Below are 20,329 nucleotides of genomic sequence, written 5' to 3' on the forward strand. Positions count from 1 at the left end.
AGGCCCATCTGACTGCGAGATAATTTCAAGGCTCAAGAACATCGCTGGTGCCAGACACCTCCACGAGGCGCTGCGTGAGGCCGGCCTAGTTCCCCGGGCCCCCATCTTCCAGGGGGCGGGGGGATCCATGTATATGTATAAGGGAGGCTTCGCTAAGCACTCCAAGTAAAAATACTTTTAAATATTTCAGTACATCGGCAACCAAATACTTTTCAGTTGGGGCTCATTCCAGCTGATGAAAGTACAGGCGTCAGATGATTTGCATAAGTCGACTGAGGAAATTTGGCGAGAAATGATACAGAGACTCAGACAGGATCCACTGGCTGCTGTGGTCTGGCACCTGCTCTGGCCGTCATACGCATGTGGAGCAGCCACTATGTGCCAGGCACAGTGCTAGGCGGTAGTAGGAAGAGCTCTGGCGGAGGTTAGTCCAACCTGAGGGCAGATGCTACCTACTCCTCCCCATATTTGATGGGCATGACCAAGGGGCTGCCCGGGCTGTTGGTGCAGATGAGAAAGGTCTGCCTGGGGTTGAGGATACCTCCTGGAGGAAGGCGTCCTGTGCCTGGTGCTGGAGAGGAGAGGCTTCCAGCAGGGGCAAGGGCCCAGACCGAGGACCACTGAGGTGGTTGGTCACTCTGGCTAGAGGAAGGACTGTGAGGCTAGTGGCAGGATGGATGGGCTGCAGAGGGTCAGGGGGCCAATCTGTGGGCCCCTCAGTCACTCAGATGTCCTTCCCTGGAGTTGGAATAATGAATCCAGCTTCTGCAGGGGTTTGGTGGTCAGCTCTGAGTTGAAAGATGATTCAGGGAGAGAGCTGCAACTGCCACAGCCAGGCAGAGGCAGGGAGTACCCACTGGTGCACAGGTTCCTCTTCCCAGGCTAATGGGAGCCCCGGGGATGCTTTGTCCACCAAAGCAGAGTTTGCTGCAACCACCACTCACCCTTGGCTAGGCTGTGAGACAGCTCCTCTTTCCTGTCTCTGTCCGCAGCACCTGGCAGGAGTGGGTGCCCAGGAAGCAATTCCTGAGAAAGGTGTGCAGGGAGAGCACGTGAGCACAACCCTGATCCGGGTGCTGAGCACAGGGGCGGGCTCTGTTCTCAGCAATTCCCATGCTTCTGTTCCTCTGCAGGAGGGTTTTAGTGAGGTGGGCACCATTATTATTTCCACAGATGATGACTAGGGGGGTTCAGGGAAGTTATGCAATTCCCTTGAGCTCACCTATCTACCAACTTATCAGGCCCAGGTTCAAAGCCAGGTTCCTTAGAATCCAGAACCTGTGGCTTCCAGTAGATTCCTATCAAACCAAGACAGCCCTAGGATAGCGGGGGTGTGGCTCAGGAGCTTAAGGAGCAGTGGGAGAATCATTTCTCATTTTGGTCACAGGGTCCTTAGCATATATCAGACTTGAAACTATGCCTTCTTAGGTTTCCGTCTCTGAGCAAGCTGTGTGCATGTGCCCTGTCTCCTCTCAAGGGAAGTGGTGGTGTGTGGGTGTGGGGGGACTCCCCGATCCATTTTTTTCTTCCTTTGCAATCATATTTTCACTGGTTCCTGGGAGAGAGAGACCTTTAGCTTCTTTCTTAAAGCAGCAAAATGCCTGGCTGCAAAGTGAACAGAGCTTGAGGAGTCTCCAGACGCCAGGTGCTAGATGGACAAGATGCCCAGTGGCTGGGCTTGAATGTTCCCTTTGCAGGTGAACTGCTCGTCTCTCCTAGCTGGCACCAGGGACAGTGTCTTTTATTGCCTGATCTTGATGCCAATCTCATCTCTCCCTCTGGAGGGTGTGCGATGCCACTCTGGAAGGAGTCAAGAGCGAGGCCTCGGTGATAAGAAGGAACTCGCAAGAGCAATTGACATGAGCTAACTGCGTCTCCACCACCAAATTTGTTTCCTTATTTGGTTTTGGCTCGGGAGAGGGCTACAACACCCCAGTTTTACTGCTATGATACCCCAGTTTTACTGATAATACCCTTAAATTTAGATTTTTGCATTCTTCGGAAATTCTAGAGTTAGAAATTAAAATCCTTAATTTAAAAAAAAATGACAATTGCGTTGCCATGTGAGTGAGAGTGAGACATATGACTAAGGTCCACGAAGCTCCCGGGTGGTCTAGGGGGGGTGAAGTTTCTAGGAGGGATGAAGACAATCTATTTAGGGAAGGTGAGCATGGGTGCAGATGAGGGTTCCATGGGGAGAAGTGGGGGATGGGCTGGGGTGGGGGTGGGAGCCACGTGTCAGATGCAGGTTATGGTCAATCACGGTGAGTTTGTGGATATTTATTTCATTATTAAAAACAACTCATTAAAAAAGCTAACTACCGAAGAGCACGCTGTGCATGGGCCATGCTGGAAGTATCTCAGGAGCCAAGGACCATGATTAATGCAGTTCTAGCCACTGGAGGGCCAATGGAAAACGAACAATAAAAAATGAGTCTGCTTCAAACAATGGGCTGAGAGTTAGATTCTGTCACATGCACGATTTCTCTCACTGTTTTTTCCCTCACTGATCTTTCCCAGGCACCATTTCCCTTCTCCATGAAAATAGCAAGTCTCCTCATCTTTGCCCCCGGTGGTCTTGTGTGTTAGGGACAGGCTTACTCCTTTGGTGGGCACCAGTCTCATTAGGGCAGAGGAGGTCCAGGCCTGCTTCAGGGAAAAGGAGACGTGTGCGCACTGGGAGTAGGGGACACTCCTCAGCCAATGGGCTGGCATTTTACACTGGGGTGGGAAGGGAGACCCTGTCACCAAGGTCACCCTGACACTATTCTCACACTTGGAACTCTCTGCTTTGAGGATGTGGGCATCTTTTATTTGGGCATTGACTATTCATTGAACAATTGCAATTGCCCGCAATTGCGAGGGATGCTTTGCCATTCTAGGACAAGTGCCAGGCCCTCGAGGATACAGACACACAGGCTAAGGACTCTGTGTGTGTGCTTGTATAGCAACCCTGCCACCCCCCCCCCCCCGCCCCCAAGTTTCCCCTGATAGCTCTGGTCATATCACAGGATGAGTATCAACTGTGTAGGGTACTTGTGTAACTGAGAGACACTGGGGATAAGGTAAAGGGCACAGGGGCTCTGCAGTCAGAATGACCTTGTGTCAAGTCCCAGAGTCCCCACTATAAGGCTTTGACAAGTCGCAAACATCTTTTTAATTTCGCCTTCCGGTAAGCCTCGGGTTTCTCATCTGTTGATTGGGATAACAATCCTTAGAAGACTGTGTGAGAATTAAATGAGATAATTCATAACAAACATTTTTTTACTTCTGTCCCATAGTAAATGTCCAGTAAATGGTCTCTATTAGAATTATTTTCTTAACACACTAGGATCTGTAAGTCATTTATGTCTCCACAGGGCCCAATACCAGCTGACACGTTCATTACCTGTTTGTTGAATGAATGAAGGAATGTATGCCCTTTAAGAATGAGACCCATGTTCCCCTACTCTTCAAACACTTCCTTCCTTTGTCGCTGGTGTTGGGGATGGAACCCACGGCCTCCTGCATGCTAAGCACACTCTACCACTGAGCCGCACCCCCAGCCCCAAAGACTTCTTTTCTTGTCAACCACAGCAGCTCTGGGCTGGGAAGGCTGTCTCCTGAGCTCTGAGCCCACACCTCTGGCCAGCACTGAACTGGAGCTGAGGGCCTAAGGAAGCAAGAGCCCTCCACTCTCCCACACAATCGTTCTCTTGCCAGAAACCAGAGCCACTACTGAACCACAGATTTCTATCGCTCTACAGGAGCTTCCTGAATGGTCCCAGGATGGTGACTGGCTGCAGATGCTCCTTCTTCCTGGGGGTCGGGGGAGGTGGAGCAGCCTCGAGAAGGCAGAAAGAAAGTACCCTGGCCAGCACCAGGGACCAGACAGTAGGGTCCCTGCAACCGAGGACGCGGAGAGTCTGCTGCTAGCTGTATTGCCAGCCTACTGCTTAGCGCCCCCACCCCAACCCTGCCATTTCTTCTCTTCAGTAGCAACAGAAATAGGATGCAAGCTTTGAGGACAAAGGAAAGGGAGACAGGAGCGTGGACGTGGCACCCCACACACTCCAGTTCCATCTTCCCGGCAGGCCCTGTGCTGGGAGAGAGCTGACTTTTAAAAGAAAGTAATCTATTGACACATAATAATATTCGCACATATTTATGGGGTACACTGTGATGTTTCCGTACATGTACACACTGGGTAATCATCAAATTAGGGCAATTAGCATATTCATCACCTTAAACATTCACTGTGTCTTTGTTGTGGGAACATTCAAAATTCTCTTCCTGCTCTTTAAATTATACAAAAGATTATCGTTAATTTGCCTCCTTGTCCCTGTGTCCCCTCCCCAGTCACACAGGCGAACAAGTAAAAAATCTGTTGTGGCCCTAGACTGGGGACAGCACTCGAGACCAGGAGGCAGGATGCTTGAGTTCCAATCTTTCCTTTGCTACTCACTGGCTACGAGATTGTAGACAAGCTAAACTTTTGCTCTTGGAAACTCAGGATCCTCATCTGTAAATGGGTACCATTACTCATCTCAGAGCCTGGTGTGAGGATTAGCAGCGATATAAATGCATATGCAGTGATCTCAAATGTGTCATTATGACCAAAGATTATTACTTCACACATTCAGGGGCCAAGGGATGCAAAAGGCCTGGTAGATCCCAGCCCTGGATTCACTCTTGCTAAAAATAAGAATTTTTCTCATTTCCTTAGCTTGGTCAGCAGAGTGGAGAGACTCTGGCAGATCCCAGAAGTCCAGGTCCCTCGGATTCCACGTACACGGAGCAATTTAAGAGGCAAACAAAACATGAAAAGCTACTTGGAATTAACAATGGTCCAGATGGTAATGCTAGTTTGAAGCAATAAAACATGATAAATAGCTTCCTGCTGCTACTCCTGATCAATTTCAATATTTAATAATTCCAATGCCACCCCACCCCCTCATCTGGCCCCCTCCATGGGATCCTGTGATGACACCCCACATTCAGCCCACAGAGCAATACTTCTTCACTTTCTGAGGGCGTCAGCAAAAAGTGACGCTGCTCTACTGTCACATGAGCCCACTTGGTCCTCGAAATGATAATTAATCTGCCTACTTCTCCTGCAGGCTGCTCATCTCCTGCCTCTCCTGGTTACCAGGGGAGGCTGCAAGGGGGATGACCTGAAGAGATGCAGAGGGAGCACTCACCTTGTGAACCCATGACTCTTGGTATGCCCTGACTTTTGCTTTTGAATTAAAGAAATGGGAGCAGCAGAGAACTCTGAGGTCATCTTACTCAAGGACAAATTAGTAGGAAGAAGTGACCCTGAAAGGAAGCCCAGGTGACCAGGTGTTTGAGTTTTATCCAGTAGCCATGCCCCTGAGCCTCAGTTTCTTTCTCTGTGCAATGGACACAATTAGACCTACCTTCAGGAGAACTCTAGCCCAGGCCACCCATGTAAAGTAACTGACAGTGTTTGGCATGTGGGAGATGGCCAATGACTGGCACTGGTAGCATCATTACCAAACACGAAGGCAAGTAGAAAATGACTTCTGAGCACCAGAACCCTGAAGGGAGGACTGCATTGCTGGGGTCTGGAAGTTTCTGGCCCACATGGGTGTAGGTCAGCACCAGCTGCCGGACAGTTCTTTCCTAGGATTCTCTCCATGTAGTGTCTACTAATGAGATCAACTGCTTTGCCTGGTCAGTGATAACCCCCAATGCTTTCCTAGTCACATGAGACCTCAGGGCAACTCCTGAGGGCAGGCATTGTTGGTGCCATTTTACAGTCAAGAACTTGAAACTAGGAGGTAAAATGACTTTGTTGGCAGGAGATGGCATGGTCACATCCAATCTGGATCTCTCAACCTTCCTCTGTGCCCCTCTTTCTCAGGGAGGCCAGTGGATGGAGGAGGGGCATGGTGCCAGGGGGCTGCTAGCTCATAGTCACCATGTGATCTCGGTCACCTGAACTGTGGTTTACTCATCTGTGAAATGAGGCTCATAATGCCTTCTGCACTGGGTCACAGGGACACTTAATGAGGAATGTGCATGAAAAGACTTTGCAGTTTTGTGATGAGCTGTACAAACATCAGTGAAGGTCATTGAACCTTTTTAGAAGAACACCTTCTATGAAGGGAAAGATCAGAAGCTTGTCCACCGAAAGGTGGATTCTCCTATAGAGTCCTTTACCACACGGCACAGAGGGTCAAGGGCGGATTCTTGGGTGTGACATTCAAGGTTTCCCACCACCCCATCTCCACGTCTTCTCTCTTCCCTTTTTGCTCCATCCCATCTGAGCTGGTTGGAGTGGCCTGAGCTCAGTGGCCTCTCCTGTGTGTCCATGCTCAGGCTGGAACACCCCTGCCAAAGTGTCCGTCCCAACCCCGCACACTGGCTCATCCTGCACAGCCTCTAAGAGGCCTCCCTTGGCCCTCCCTGGATGAGGAGCTTCCTCATACCCTCTCTGGTCTTCTCTCCATCCCAGCCCATGTCCAATATGCCAGCTTCGTTTTCTCATCAGCCTGCCACCTCTGCAGTGAGCTCCTTCCTGGCAGGAACCAACTGCCCTCCTCTCCAGTCTCCCCGGGGCCTGGCAGCCCATGCTCCCCGAGTGTGTGCCGAGCAGCCCTCACACAGCTGGTGTGAAGCCTTATGCAAAGGCAAGGAACGCTAATGACAGAACCAGAACGGGTGGGTGGGGGCGCATGCCACAGCCTTGGTAGCGAACAGCGCCCTGGAACTTAAATTTGGCTCCATTCCTGGAGTGATATCTAGAGGGGGTCGGTCATCTCCCTCCTTCCCCCTTAATGAGAAGAGACGAAAGGCGCGTGTCCCTCCGTATCTGTGGGCACTCCACAAGGAGGGGGTGAAGGATCATCAGGTACCTGAGTCCCGCTGGTCCAGGGTCATGGAGTTCCACCTCCTCGTGATGTCAATGTACAGAATATCCACGGCAGCCATGGACAAGCTGCTGCTGCTGAGCTTGCAGTTCCTGCCAGAGACGGGAGAGCAGACGCGTTATCGCCAGGCTGAAACCCACCCGCCCTCGTTTCCTCCAAGCCTGTTGTGGACTGAATATTTGTGTCCCCCCCCAAGATACGTAGGTTGAAATCCTATCACTCCAGCATGGTGGTATTAGGAAGTGGGACCTTTGGGGTCTGATTAAGTCACAAGGGTGGAGCCTTGTGGATGAGACTAATGTCCCTGTAAGAAGAGACCTGAGAGAACTTGCTCCCTCAGATGAGGATCCGAGGGCAAGCAGCCATTTGTAAGCTGGAAACCAGACTCACATCAGACACCCATCTGCAGGTACCATTAAAAAAAATTTACTGGTGAATTATTATTACATAATAGTGGGATTCACTGTGAAACGTTTGTACACGCACATAGTGTCATTTGGTCAATTTCATTCTCCAGTACCTTCTTGTCCCCCCTCCTTCCTTCCCTGAGCCCCTTCTTCTAGTACACTGGTCTCCCTTCTATTGTCTGAGATCCCCTTTCATCCCCGTTTTTCTCTCTCTGTTCCACAAGTGAAAGAAAACATGACCCTCGACTTTCTGATTTCATTTAGCATTCTCCAGCTCCATCCATTTTCTTGCAAATGACACATTTTCATTCTTTATGGCTGAGCAAAACTCCACTGTGTGTATATTCCACACATTCTTTACCCATTCATCTGTTGATGGGCACTGAGGCTGGCTCCCTAAGTTGGCTACTGTGAATTGTGCTGCTATAAACATGGCTAGGCGCATATCGCTGCAGTATGCTGACTTTAGTTCTTTTGCATAAATACTGAGGGGTGGTACGGCTGGATCATATGGTGGTTCCCTGCCTAGTCTTTTGAGGAGCCTCCATATTGATCTCCATAGTGGTTGCGCTAGTTTCCAGTCCTGACAGTGTGTAGTTGTCCCTTCATCCCTGCCTCTTCACCAGCATCGATTATTTGTATTCTTGATGACTGCCATTTTAATTGGAGCAAGATGAAATCTCAGTGTGTTTGGATTTGCATTTCCCTGATTGCTAAATATGTGGCATTTTTTCATATATTCTTGCTGTCTGCCAGCACCCTGACCTTGACTGCTCAGCCTCCAGACTGTGAGGAGTCAATTCTTGTTGTTCACACCACCCAGTCTACGGTCATTTTTTGATGGCTACTCAAACTGACTGAGCTGATGATGTCTTTGCTCAGGGGTGTTCTGTGTCTGGAGCCAGTGACGAAGGGTGGGGGGCAGGGGCAGAGAAGACCGGAATGGAAGCTGGGGCTGGAGGTTGTGGGCTCCTCTAAGTGCAGCCACTGGGTTAGTTGGGGGCTAATGGGCTGGAAAGAGCAAGGACATCAGGATGGCAAGTCTCGAGCGGACTCCGGGCTCTGCCACTGGCAAACGTTCGGCCCTGTGTAAACCATTTCAACTCCCTCGCCTTTGAAACGGGCAGGCTTTGTTACAATCACCGTGTCATGCTGACCTTACACGCCACGTAGGCTGCTGCTGCTCTGAAAGGGGAACGGAAGGCCACGTTTCAAAAAATAGCTCTGTGCCTGTGTCTCCATCTTCCTATCGATTAGTCCTTGGGCGTGCGTCACTGCCCCCTCCTGCTGGTGTCCAGGCGGCTGCCTGTGTCATGCTCAGATGACCCAGTGATGACAGCACGTCACTGGCACAGGCTGAAGCCATCGCTGTGGTCCAGAAGCAGTTCCCTGCTGGGTCCTCACCCGATGAGTCCCTGAGGCCAAATCTCCAGACAGGGGCTCAACGTTTCTGTACTTGGCCCATCTTAATCTGTCCCCAGAAGATTTTACAGAAGCCTTGAATCAGCCACACTAAGCCCCAGATTGATGGAGCAGAGTGGCACAGCCCCCGTGTGGAGCCCACGCGGCACAGACATAGCCAGAGCCCCCCTGATGCTCCATGCTCACGGGGAGCCATCGGGAAAGGTCAGGAGGGCACCTTCAGCTCCCAGTTGTTCCTTGGTTCAGGTTCAGGGAAGCCAGAGTATAACCAGGTTTCTGGTCTGGTGTCAGCAGTGGCGCTCCCTGCCTCAGCCACAGAAGGGGAGTTTATAATCCTCCTTCCTCCAACTTTTTGGGAATCTGGAAATGGGGGGCACAGCTTGGCCTACTGAAAGGAGCACGGCTTGGGCATCAGGCGATCAGGATTTAAATCCTAGCTCTGCTGCCTTTTCTAGCTGCCTAACTGTGGGCAATTTCCCTAACCCTCCCTGGTACCTTCGTTTCCTGGTCTCTAAAATAAAGATCATAATACCTGCCCACGTGGCTATGGGGAGGGAGTGGCTGGCACCAGCAGGCCACAGCACCGTTAGTTGCCTTCTTGATGTCTCTCCCCCTTTCCCTTTTCCTCTCCTAGAGCCAGAACCCCCTGGTCCGGCAGGCCACGTGAGGCTGACCTTTCAGGGGGTGACCCTGCCCACTCTGGAGCAATGGAACTTGCAGGTCTAAGAATCTGGGTCAGAGGGCCCTTGTTCTCTGTCCAGACCAGAGGCAGCCCCTGGCTTGACCAGTGTACCACGCTGCTGGACAGGATCATGCCCCAGAAAAGCTGGATTAGCCCAGGATCCTGGGAGCCAAATTCTGGGCTCTGGTTGGGTTGGCTGAGCCACAATCAATGCTGCTTTCAACTTTTCAAATGCATCCCCGTCCGTTGCTCCAGCTAATGATAAAGTGCTCCTCTGAGCTCGCATTTGTCTTCATGCCCGTGTGAACAGCTCCCTTAGGAAGTCACATGGGGGAGATGACTGGCAAGCAGCACTGGGCATCCAGGGGTTGGTCTCCAAACCAACCCCACCTCCAACAGTGGTGGCTGGGAGCATGCCCAGGACAGTGCCCGGGGGAGCCTTGTGCTCCTATGCACTGGCACCCTCGCTTGCCTGCTTCGTCCCTTCCTCTCTTCCCACATGTCACATTTCCAAGGCCATCAATTCACATCCTGCTTCCTCCCAGGCTCCCACTCAATCACAAGTCACCGCAGCAGACTTCAAAGCACATCAGAGCGCAGTTATTGAGCCCCAGTAACAACATGTCAGTGGACGCGGAGCTTTTCACATCACCTGTCACCGAGATGGCTATCTCTATTGGGTTCTGCAAGGGCGGAGGTTCCAGTCTCTCCCGGGGTAATATAACAAACTGCTCTGCTAATTTCCAAAGCTTCATTAGGAAAGGGCCACAGGTCGTCCCCAATTATCATATCTATGTCCTCTGGGCTCTTCTCTCTGACGCAGGACAGGAGACTGCCAGGCTTGCTCTGGGGGTTAATGGAGTATAAAAAGGGAAACTAAACTGACCACTGTATATAGTTATTTTTTTCTGACAGGAAGAAAATAGAAGTGTCAAACCCTTAGCAGGAGCCGTAATTTACCAAAGAGAATTCTTCAGTTATCCCCTTTCCAAGGTAACTCATCCCCTCTCAGGGATGCCTGCAAACACAGTTGATTGCAACATTGCAGCCAGGACGGCGGAAGGAGGGGTCCAGGCTGGCTGCAGTAGCCAGGGAATGCTGTAAGGGAATTTTGGTTCTGGAGGCACCGTCTGTGTGTCAGCCCCTTTCCTGCCTGTGAGCTCTTGGAGTCTTTACACTCATTCTATGAGGCGGGTATTCCTGATCCCATCTCAGTGAAGGTAAGCTGAGGTACAGGAGAAGGGACAGAATCCGCCCAAGATGGTGAGGTTTCCTTAGAGGATCTAATAGTGGGTTTGGGTGCTGCGGGGAGGTAGCCCAGCCAGGGACCAGAGGGCTGGAGTCTCCAGCGCACTCCTGCTGGGGAGCTCTGAGACAGAAGGTGGGGGTAGTAGGGAGAAGACAACCAAAGTCCCATAGAGACAGGTCCTCTGGTCACTAAAGAATGGACTCAAACAGGGAATGACTTTAAGGGAAAGATGTCAAGACTTTGGAATGACTTTTCAATCCACCCATCGACTCAATTACAGAATTTGGGCTTTGCTCCTACCTACAGGTGAGTATTGTGGGCCCAGTGAGCAGGGCAGAGATGGATGGACACCACCATCAGAAGGGAGAGGTGATCTCAGAGCGCAGGGTGAAAACGCAAAGGCCGAGAAGCCCCTAATCATGGAGAACGGTTTTCCCTTATGTCCTGGGATGCAGTTCTTTAAATGACTCATGAGCAGAAGGAGAAATTCTTCAGTGGAAGAGAAATACAGGAAAAATGGTTGCAGGAGAAGCCAGAAAAATTCCTGGGAAGGATAGGCTAGAAATGACCTTGGAAAACACGAGCTTCAGAGTCAAAGGTCCGTGAGTTTGAATCTTGGCTTTGCTGTGTGACCTTGAGAAAGGAATGGGGGGGAGCCTTCCTTGCAGGTATAGCGAGGAGACTCACCACTGCGGACCCTTTTAAGGACTACTCAGGGCCTGGTACACACCGGGAAGTGGCAGTTTGCCTCCCTCCTCTTTGATTAGAACCAGTTTGAAGAAATGATTTATTTTTGTTTGGTTGGGGGTCTGTTTTATTTTTCAGAATCCAAAGAATCTGGGTACATATGATTGGAGAAAATCACAAATCATTCAAGTTCATTAGGAGCCAAGCATAGGAAGATTTGAAATGATCATCCCCATTTCCTCTTAACAAGTACTGACATCTCATGGGAAATTTAGGATCCAACTTTTTTTACTCCATAAAATCCTATTTATAGAATTTCTTTTGTGTTCATCTTTCTCTGTGGAAAAAAAAGAAGCTTTTTGTTTGTTTGTTTTCTGGAGAGGTTTCTATAAGGGAAAAGCTAACAAATTGTCAATATTTATTTTAAAAAGCCAAGACAAAACACATATCTAAACACGGGGGAGGGGGAGGGAATAAGACAACTCTCATTTAAAATGTACGCCTTTTTAAAAGCCATAGCTACCCCAGGCTCAGAATCCCATGGTATTGCTGGAAAGGGGTCATCAAGAAAGGGGAGATTTTTCAAGGTCACAGAGGAATTAATGACATAGGGAAGCAAGGCCCCTTACACTTCTATTCTAGAACATTCTAATGCACCATGTTGCCTCTCAGAGAATAAAACCCCTTACAGCTACATATTAGGAAGCATGTTAATGTCTCCTTATGATAAAAGGGAGTAGAAGGGGAAAAGGGAAAGAGAAAAAAACGTCCTCTAATTCAAAGGGAGACCCAGGATCAGAAGCCCGCAGGGTGACAGGCGAGATTTCAAAGCTGAACAGCCCCATGTGAAGCGAAGGCTCCAGGTGCAGGGGGCGCTGCTATATGTCCTAGAAATAAACCCGGTTTGGGCAAACGGTTGAATCCCCCGGCTGCCTTCGCCGGAAAATGCAGCATCTGCAAATTGATGTCAGCTTCCAACGTTTGGAAAAATGTTCTTTGTGAATTACATCGGATGCCCCTCCAAATCAGTGTTCCAGTGGAAAGAGGGTCACAAAAACACATTTCTCTGAAAGAAAGCTGTCAGGTTGAAGAATCAATTAGATAATTTCCATTTCCCAGAGAAAGAGAAGCCTTCACACCCCAGGAATTATTAGTAGGTAAATTTCAGAAAAAAGTTAGAACAGGAGGCACTAAATTCGTGCTAATATGTGCTACTATTAAGTGCCTCCCAAGGAAATGACATGAAAAGCTGGTTAGACAGACGTAAGTCTAGACAAGGGAATGACGGTTCGTTATTTCTCATTTCTTGGTGAAAAAGAAAAATAGAATGTGGCCAGGCTGGCATTAGCATAATTCACTCTGAAAACTGCTGATCTATGCAGCACATTATGAGAGATGGACACTGAAAATAAATTCAGTCGGACTGTTTATTATTTGCTTCCCTGTCTGCAAGCAACTTGGGGAGAAAGAGTGGGTAGCACAGATGAAAGCCAAGTTCAGCTTCTGCCATTTGTGTGGGAGCTATGAAAGGAGCATGCACCTCGCCGGGGAGACGCCTTTTTCAAAGTGCTCCCGAGAAGGGCACTGGTTCGACTTAACATATGGCATAAATACTATTAATTCACAATGATGCAGAGTCTAAACCAAAGTGGGAAGAAAAGAGAACCGTTGTTAGGGGGAGAAGATGCTTGTTGTTAAGTCTCACCAGCAAGACGGCACCTGCCCAGATAAATCTGAGAGTAGAGATTCTCGCCTTTTACCATTGAGTTGCTGCTGGGATTTCTTGGTACATTTTAAAAAGAAAAGTCTCCTATCAGTTTGCGCTATTTTGTCTACTTCTTGCCCCCATCCTTGGTTGTGACAGACACTAGATGGCGGGGAGGGGGCCTCGTTGCCGGGTCCGTCTGTTCTGGTGGCTCCTGTCCCCACCTGAAGACACCCTGTTTCATTCTCCTGTTCACTGCAGCTCCTACTAATGGCCTTGGCCACAGATTGCAAATGACGGCTGCAGGACCTAATAGTCTCTAACGTCACACAAATCGGCTTCTCGTGCAAATTTTCTTAATTATGGAGAACAAAGGGAAGGAAATCAGAAAGCCTATTACAGAGAGGCAGATTTGTAGTGATATTTTCAACCTCACCCCCCCCCGCTTCATTCCAAGAGCCGTTTGGTTAGGCCTCTTCTTTGCTTTGGACCAGTCTCGATTCTGTTTTCTCTACAACGCTGTGTACTAACGAAGCAGCCCTCCTACCAGGTCCTCCTTGGCTCTCAGACTGCAAGTTAACTACTGATGGCCTCTATGGGCAGTCATGCCTTAACTAAATCCACAGAGTATTTAAAATTATTTTTTGAATTGCCAACTTTAACCTTTATATATATTGAGATTTTACAACAAAATTAGTGTGTTCATCTTCTTTTGAAAAACCCAAAGTTCCGGTGACAATAGACCTGTGGATAATGGCGCTTCCCTTAGGCCTGCACCCAGCTGCCCAGCCCTGCCCTCCCCACCCTTTCACAAGTAGCTCGCTTATGGCTACTCACTCTGGCTACCCCTGCCGGCAGCTGCGATTCCCAGGGCAAGCTGTTTTTCCTCCTCCCTAGTCCTATACTGCAGTAGAATTTTATTAGGATTGAAGAGGACGCTTTCCAGGCCTACTGTGGGTCCCTGCATGCTTCCCCAGGGCCCGAGTGCTCTCCTGACCAGGTTAGCCTGGATGATAAGCTTCTGACTTCCACACCTGGGTCACACCTGCAGTTCTTTTTCCGGCTGTTTCTCCTGCCTGCATTGTGTGCATCTCCCCCTCACAGCCCGGAAGACTCCCCTGTATAGCTGCCCAGACTCTGTCTCCCCTGGATTCCACCAGGTGGACAAGGATTCCCCTTTCTCACTCCTCACCCTCTGATCCCAGCCCCGCTGGGGAGACCTCACACCCTGCCCAGACTCTGCCAAAGGATTGCATGGAGTTATTTACTGGTCATGGGCCTCTGTTAGACTGGGATCCTCTGGGACAGGCAGGGTTCTCAGTCTCTCTCTGAATGCCCAGTGGCTTTCAGGTGCTCAAGGAGAGGTGGAGACAGGGTAGATCTTGCAGGGCCAGGGCTTCACCCGGAGCCAAGAAGCTACCTCTTCATTCTTTCTGGCTTTGAACTGGGACTTTTGTGCAATGGGGCAGCGACTAGGGAGGGGCCAGGAAGTTCCTGCCTTGGCTCCAGAAGGGCAGCGGCGGTATCACGCAAGAGAAGAATCCTAGCTCGCCCAGCCTCATGGTCTGCCTGGGTCCCTGTGTCTTTCCACAGTGCCTCAAAAGGCTAATGATCTGTGTCCTTGTCTCTAAGCTATTTCTCTATGTTCCAGGGCCCAAGAATCACAAAGGAGAGGGACTGTCTACTTCTTTTTCTCTGTAATGGGATAACAGTATGCACAGTTAGAAAAGGTCTATTTTCCTGGATCCCTATGCAACTGGCCAATAAGATGGACAGTAGAAGTCACTGGATATGATTTCCAGGAAAGATTTTAAAGGGGTCTAATTCATCTGGCAGAGACCTTTGCTCTTTCTCCCTTCTTTCTGCCTGGAACTCGCTATGATGACTGGACTTCGAGCAGCCATACTGTGACCATAAGGCAACCCTGATAGGTCTCTTTTGGTGAAAATCAAATGCATTTCCTAAATGAGTCAGAGGGCATAATGTTAAGTAGCATTTTTAGGGCAATTAGTTAATGTGCCTTTTTTGAAAATTTCCACAGCTTAAGACAATTCTAAGTCTCCCATTTAACAAGCAGCTCCCATGAACGAGGCATCGGGTAGGGTGCTCTCTGTATATTATCTCCCAACCTCGTGGCAACTGTGCAAAGCAGAAATGATCATCTCCATTTTGCAGCTGAGGAATTGAGACTCAGAAAACAAGGGATTTGCCCAAAGCCACACAGCTATTAAGTAACATGCTCCGTTCAGACTGTCTGACCCCAAATCCAGGCAGGGTCCTTTGACTTTCCTTCCCCTAACATCTCCCACCTCCCAGATGAACACAAAGTCCTTCTCAAAATCACCCTGCAAATGCTGCTTCAGGTTGCCTCAGTGGCAAAGATCGCTGCCAGTATCTGTGTTTATCACTCTATGGAGAAAATCAGAAAGAGCTACTTAGAATCGTAAGCTTTATCTGGAGAAAACCTCTGGCAAAAATAGTTTCTGACCCAAGGCTTCTAATTCTTTGCTTTAGTGAATAAACTGTGAAAAGTGTGACTCTGAGGTACAAGCTGGAAATATTAAACCAATGACAAGAGAATGGCAGCTACACTGAGGGTCCTCAGAGACCTTTTTTGAAGTGCATGTGCTATTATTAGTGGCCAATGAGCGATTTCCTGTTGAAGCCAATGCCGGGCTACTGGACAGGTCCAGGGTTATATGTTTGGCCATACTTAATGGTGGGAACCTACTTTGCACCTGACTCTGTGCAGGACCCCGTGTGTGTGTGTGTGTGTGTGTGTGTGTGAATTTACATAAATATACACACATTTTCATGGAATTCGTTGAACATTGTAGGAAGAAATCAACACTTATTGCTCACTGACCACACACTACGTGTTTCTGTGCACCCTTAACTATTCTCACTCACACACACAATCTTAGGGCATAGGCGGCTTCAACCCCATTTTACGGGACATACAGGAGAAAGTCCTGGGAGGCTCAGGGAGGGTCGGAACCCGCCCTAGGGTTACACAGCCAAAGTGCTTCTATATTGCCCCGAAGTGCCCCACGGGGTAGAGGCCAATTAATGAGTAATCTTAGGAAAACGAGAGGCAATTTCTCACTTGGCAGGCTGCAGTAAGAATACTTCTTTGTTATCATATGTTTTATCTTTAAAATTTATGCAAATTTTGTATTATGCTCTATAATATAACCATGTTATTTTTATACTAGAACAAATGTATTAAATTATTTATTGGCTGAATTATTTAGCTTTTCCCTCCTGAAATTGACACTTTGGAAGGCTGTGCTTTGTTGCTTTGCTGTGGCTTTGTGAATACTGAACCCACAGACGTGCACCCCGGGGAGAACCCCAGATTAAGATGCACAAGGTCTGCCTGACTCCAAGGGGCAATTATTAATATGGTTTTGGTGTGTCCCCCACCAAGAGTTCATGTGTGGGATGTGTGGTCCTCTGTGTGATGGTGTTGAGGTGGAGGGACCTTTAAGAAGTGGGGCCTAATGGGAGGTCCTTAGGTCATTGGGGGCTGTCATCAAAGGTAGCTCTTGTGGGACCCTGAATTTGTTCTTGGCAGAGCAAGTTGTTATAAGAATGAACCTGACCTATGAATTGCTCTCTAGTTTCCTGTCTGCAGGTGATCTCTTTCTCCTGCATGGATTCCTGTCATGACACCATCTGCCATTAGGCCCTCACCAGAGATCACACCAATGGGATCACCTGATCTTGGCCTTTTCACCTCTAAAACAAGCTAAATAAACCTCTTTTCTTTATAAAGTTACCCAGCGCCAGGCATTTTGTTTTAGTAATGAAAACCAGACTAATATAACAGAACACAATTGTTTTTAACCAGGAACCTAAGGTTGTGAATGCTGTCACATAACATTTGTTAATTCATTCAACAAATAAAAGGTCACTATGTTCCAGGCTCAGTGCTAGCAAGTAGGTCAATCCAACCTCAAGTGGGGTACTGATCCAGCACCACAGTCTCCCAGGAGCAGTGGGAGAGATTTGACCAGCCAGATGTGAGACTGGACTCCACTCTACTCAAAGCCCAAGAGGAAGCTCAACTCACTGACCTTATGAAGGTACGAAAGCCGGTTGGTCCCAACTTCATTGTCCCCCTGATTCCCAGGAACCGGATAAACAAATTTGCCATCCTGTCCACCAGGCGCAGGTAGTTGAACTGCTTTGCGTACTTGGGGAACACCTGCTTGAGGCAAATGGAGGGCAGGTGGGCTTCAGGACTGGAGTCTGGGGCCAGGTCACTGTCCAGAGAGTCTTCCTTTCCGGCCACTGGTTTTTGGAGCTGCTGATACCTGAAGTACACAAGGAATTCATGATAAATATATATACAGCTCTCTCCCTGCAAGTTCGCCTTGGCTTTAGACCTACAATGACCTCAGGAAACCAGTATCATCACTATCTTTATTTTGCAGACCAGAAAACTGACCTCTGAGAAGTGACCTGCCCAGGCTCACCTAGCTTGTGTGTACTGGGGTTTGAACCCAGGGCAGAGTCAGGACCAGAGACTGAACACCACCTCCATTCTGCCAGCCTGGTTTCCCAATATGGAAAACTTCCTTTACTGTATTCATACTTCAAGAGAAGGCTCCATTCCGGAGCAGTCTGGGTTTGATTTCCAACTCCTACTTATGGGTGGTAATTGAATAATTAAGAAATATAAAAATCTCATTGAGAGCTGGCAAGAAGCCATAGGCACAGTTCAACGAACAATTTGCAAGGATGCCTGAGTTACCCATTTCTAGGAATAGGAACAATCACATTTTCTGGCTTAACTGTTTTCTTATTTGGAACTCATACAAAAACCGATCATAGCGTCGTGATTCCTTAGTCTGCATGTTTTATTCTGAAATTATTCACATAGTCAAGAAAATTAGCAGCTAATAACTCTCAAACATCCACCTGCAGCTCCGGATGCTCTTCTCACCTCTAGATCCACATTTCATTTCCCCTCACCCCAACTCTGCGTCCACATCTCCTCGAGTGTCACCACCATCTGCCAGTCACCCAAGCGGGAACAGTCAAGGTAAATGCAGCTCCTCCTCGCTCCCGTGGCCAGTTCCACCTCTGTGGGCCTGAAGCCAACTCTTGCTCTGCCCTGCCTAGACCTCGTCACCTCCCACCTCCCATCGGGACCGTGGCACCAGGACCCTCCCTGGAGCCCTTCCCATTCCTTACACTATCCTCCCTGTGGGCGCCTGCCTTGCTGTGTTTGAAGCACACCTGGTGGGGCTCCTTCCCTGCTAACTCTCCTCAGGATTCCCCAGTCTCTGTTCCTCATTCTAGTGCTCAAAGCCCTTCCTGATGTCTTCTCAGGCCTCCTTGTTCCCAGTTCCCTCCTGGCCAGGCACACTGTTCCTTGAACTTGCCCCTCCAGCCTCACCACCCATTGGCCTGGCCAAGACCGTTTCTTCTCTTTATGAAATGGCCTCAGGCCCGGAGCTCCACTTCCAAGCAAGCATGCCATCAGTCCCCAGGTCGGGCCGTCTTGGTTCCTTTGTACCTGCTTTCCCCAGCTCTGGCTGCCTGGCACTTCTCTGGCACACTTTAAAAATCCACCAAAGTGTCTCCCTAACCATGCTGATGCAATCCTTCCCGCCCAGCTCCCACCCTTGGGTGATCCCCCATCCTGCCCTGCACTGACTTCCGTGCCTGCCTCTGTATTCTGTGAGCTGACAGAAGGCCTGGGCCACGACTCATTCTTATTTCCGTAAGACCTGGCACATATTGGGTGCTTGGGGGAATGTTTTATTGAATTTGTTGAATGGGGAAAGTTTGCTTTTAACAGCAATGTGAGCCCCAAAGAAAATATCAAAGTTGTGAAGCTTCATAACCTATGAGCCCTTTTAAATGGGAAAGAAGATCAGAAGAGAAACCTTGCTTGACAGCCCAGCCCAGCTGGCCCTCTTCTCATACCGGTCTGAGAAGCCAGCCTCTGGGAAAGAGATCTCCCTCGTGTGAACAGAGAGTCAAGAAGTCCTGTCCACAGTTGCTTCCAGGTGGTCAGAGGACAGAACCAGAGTGGCATGAAGGGAACTCCCCTCAGAGTCCAACAGAGTGGAGGGTTTGGGGGAAACAAACTGCACAGAGGAGGGACCTGATTCCCTGGGAGGCTAACATGCCCACGAGTGAGAGATTTTCCTCCAGCAAAAATGGTTTTGTCATCGTCACCTTGAACTTCAGACAGTAAATAAAAGTCAGGTGGTTACTTTTTGGATGAAATAAAGTGTTTTTTTCCACGAAGGTTATCGGAAGACAAATGAGAAAAAAAAAAGTCACACTCTTCCTGTAAATTAGCTCTTAAATTGCTGGGTGAGTGGCAGTCACTGACAGGTAAGCACTTGGGAAGTTTTTGTTTGAGGGAAGGTTTGGAAACGTGCGGCTTGAATACACCATGTAACCATGAAAATGGCCCAGAGGACCCAGGTGCAGACTGTCCCAAATTTGTGATCTTGTTTGTCTCCTGCAACTCTGTGAGTTAGACTGTGGTTGTACTCCTGCTCCAGATGGGGAAACTGAGGCTCAGAAACCTCTTGGAGCTGTCTGAACCAGGATTATAAATCAGTTCCTCCAATCCAACACACCTTCTATTTTATCACCCCTTTATTTTAAGCCACATCATGATTTATGTTGCAGGTTACAAAACCTTAAATGATGTTTTTTATTTTAGATGTTAAAGAGCTTTACTTTTTAGATTGTAAAAGTAATTCATGCTTTTTGTAGACATGTTGAGAAATGCATAAAGGAATCAAAATCATTTCTAATCCCACAACTCAGAGATTAACACTATCAATATTTTGATATCTTATCTATATTTATAGATGGGATAACATTATGTGTAAGTTAAATCCTTTTTGCACATTACAAGCACCTTCCCATGGCATTTACATGTTTTCATGAGCATATTTCTCCTAAACATGCAGCATTTTGTATTCATCCTGGACCAAAATGTAATTAACCATTTGTGCTCAGTTACCGCTCACATGGACTGTCATTTGATTAAATACAGTCTAGCCATCTGTCCCCTGAGTAATATGCTCTTTCCGAAGCATCACATGTCACAGCTACATTAGCTTTGGAGATCACTCTGGCCAGGGCTATCATTTTGTTGTGTAAAAACATAGACAACACAATATCCACTGTTTTAGCCACTTCGAAGTGTCCAATGCAGTGGTGTTTAGTAGATTTACAGTATCGTGTAACCACCATCACTATCTAGTTCCAGGACATTTTCACAACCATGTCATTTTAGAGAAGAACTTTAAACCCAGGTGGACA

The 20,329-nt window shown here is 48.5% G+C and overlaps 1 protein-coding gene across 1 annotated transcript in view; it reads right to left on the reverse strand.

Moving 5' to 3' along the window:
* Nucleotides 1–20,329, reverse strand: part of Ttll11 (tubulin tyrosine ligase like 11) — a 228,989-nt gene that overhangs the window by 24,629 nt on the left and 184,031 nt on the right. Inside the window, exons 7-8 of the mRNA XM_027935834.2 lie at nt 17,107–17,346; nt 6,861–6,967 (exon numbers count right to left, since the gene is read on the reverse strand). Of these exons, the coding sequence (XP_027791635.2) occupies nt 6,861–6,967; nt 17,107–17,346 (347 nt within the window). The remainder of the gene's footprint in view (nt 1–6,860; nt 6,968–17,106; nt 17,347–20,329) is intronic.

The sequence above is a fragment of the Marmota flaviventris genome, chromosome 13 (genome assembly GCF_047511675.1).
Source record: "Marmota flaviventris isolate mMarFla1 chromosome 13, mMarFla1.hap1, whole genome shotgun sequence".
Classification (NCBI taxonomy): Eukaryota; Metazoa; Chordata; class Mammalia; order Rodentia; family Sciuridae; genus Marmota; species Marmota flaviventris.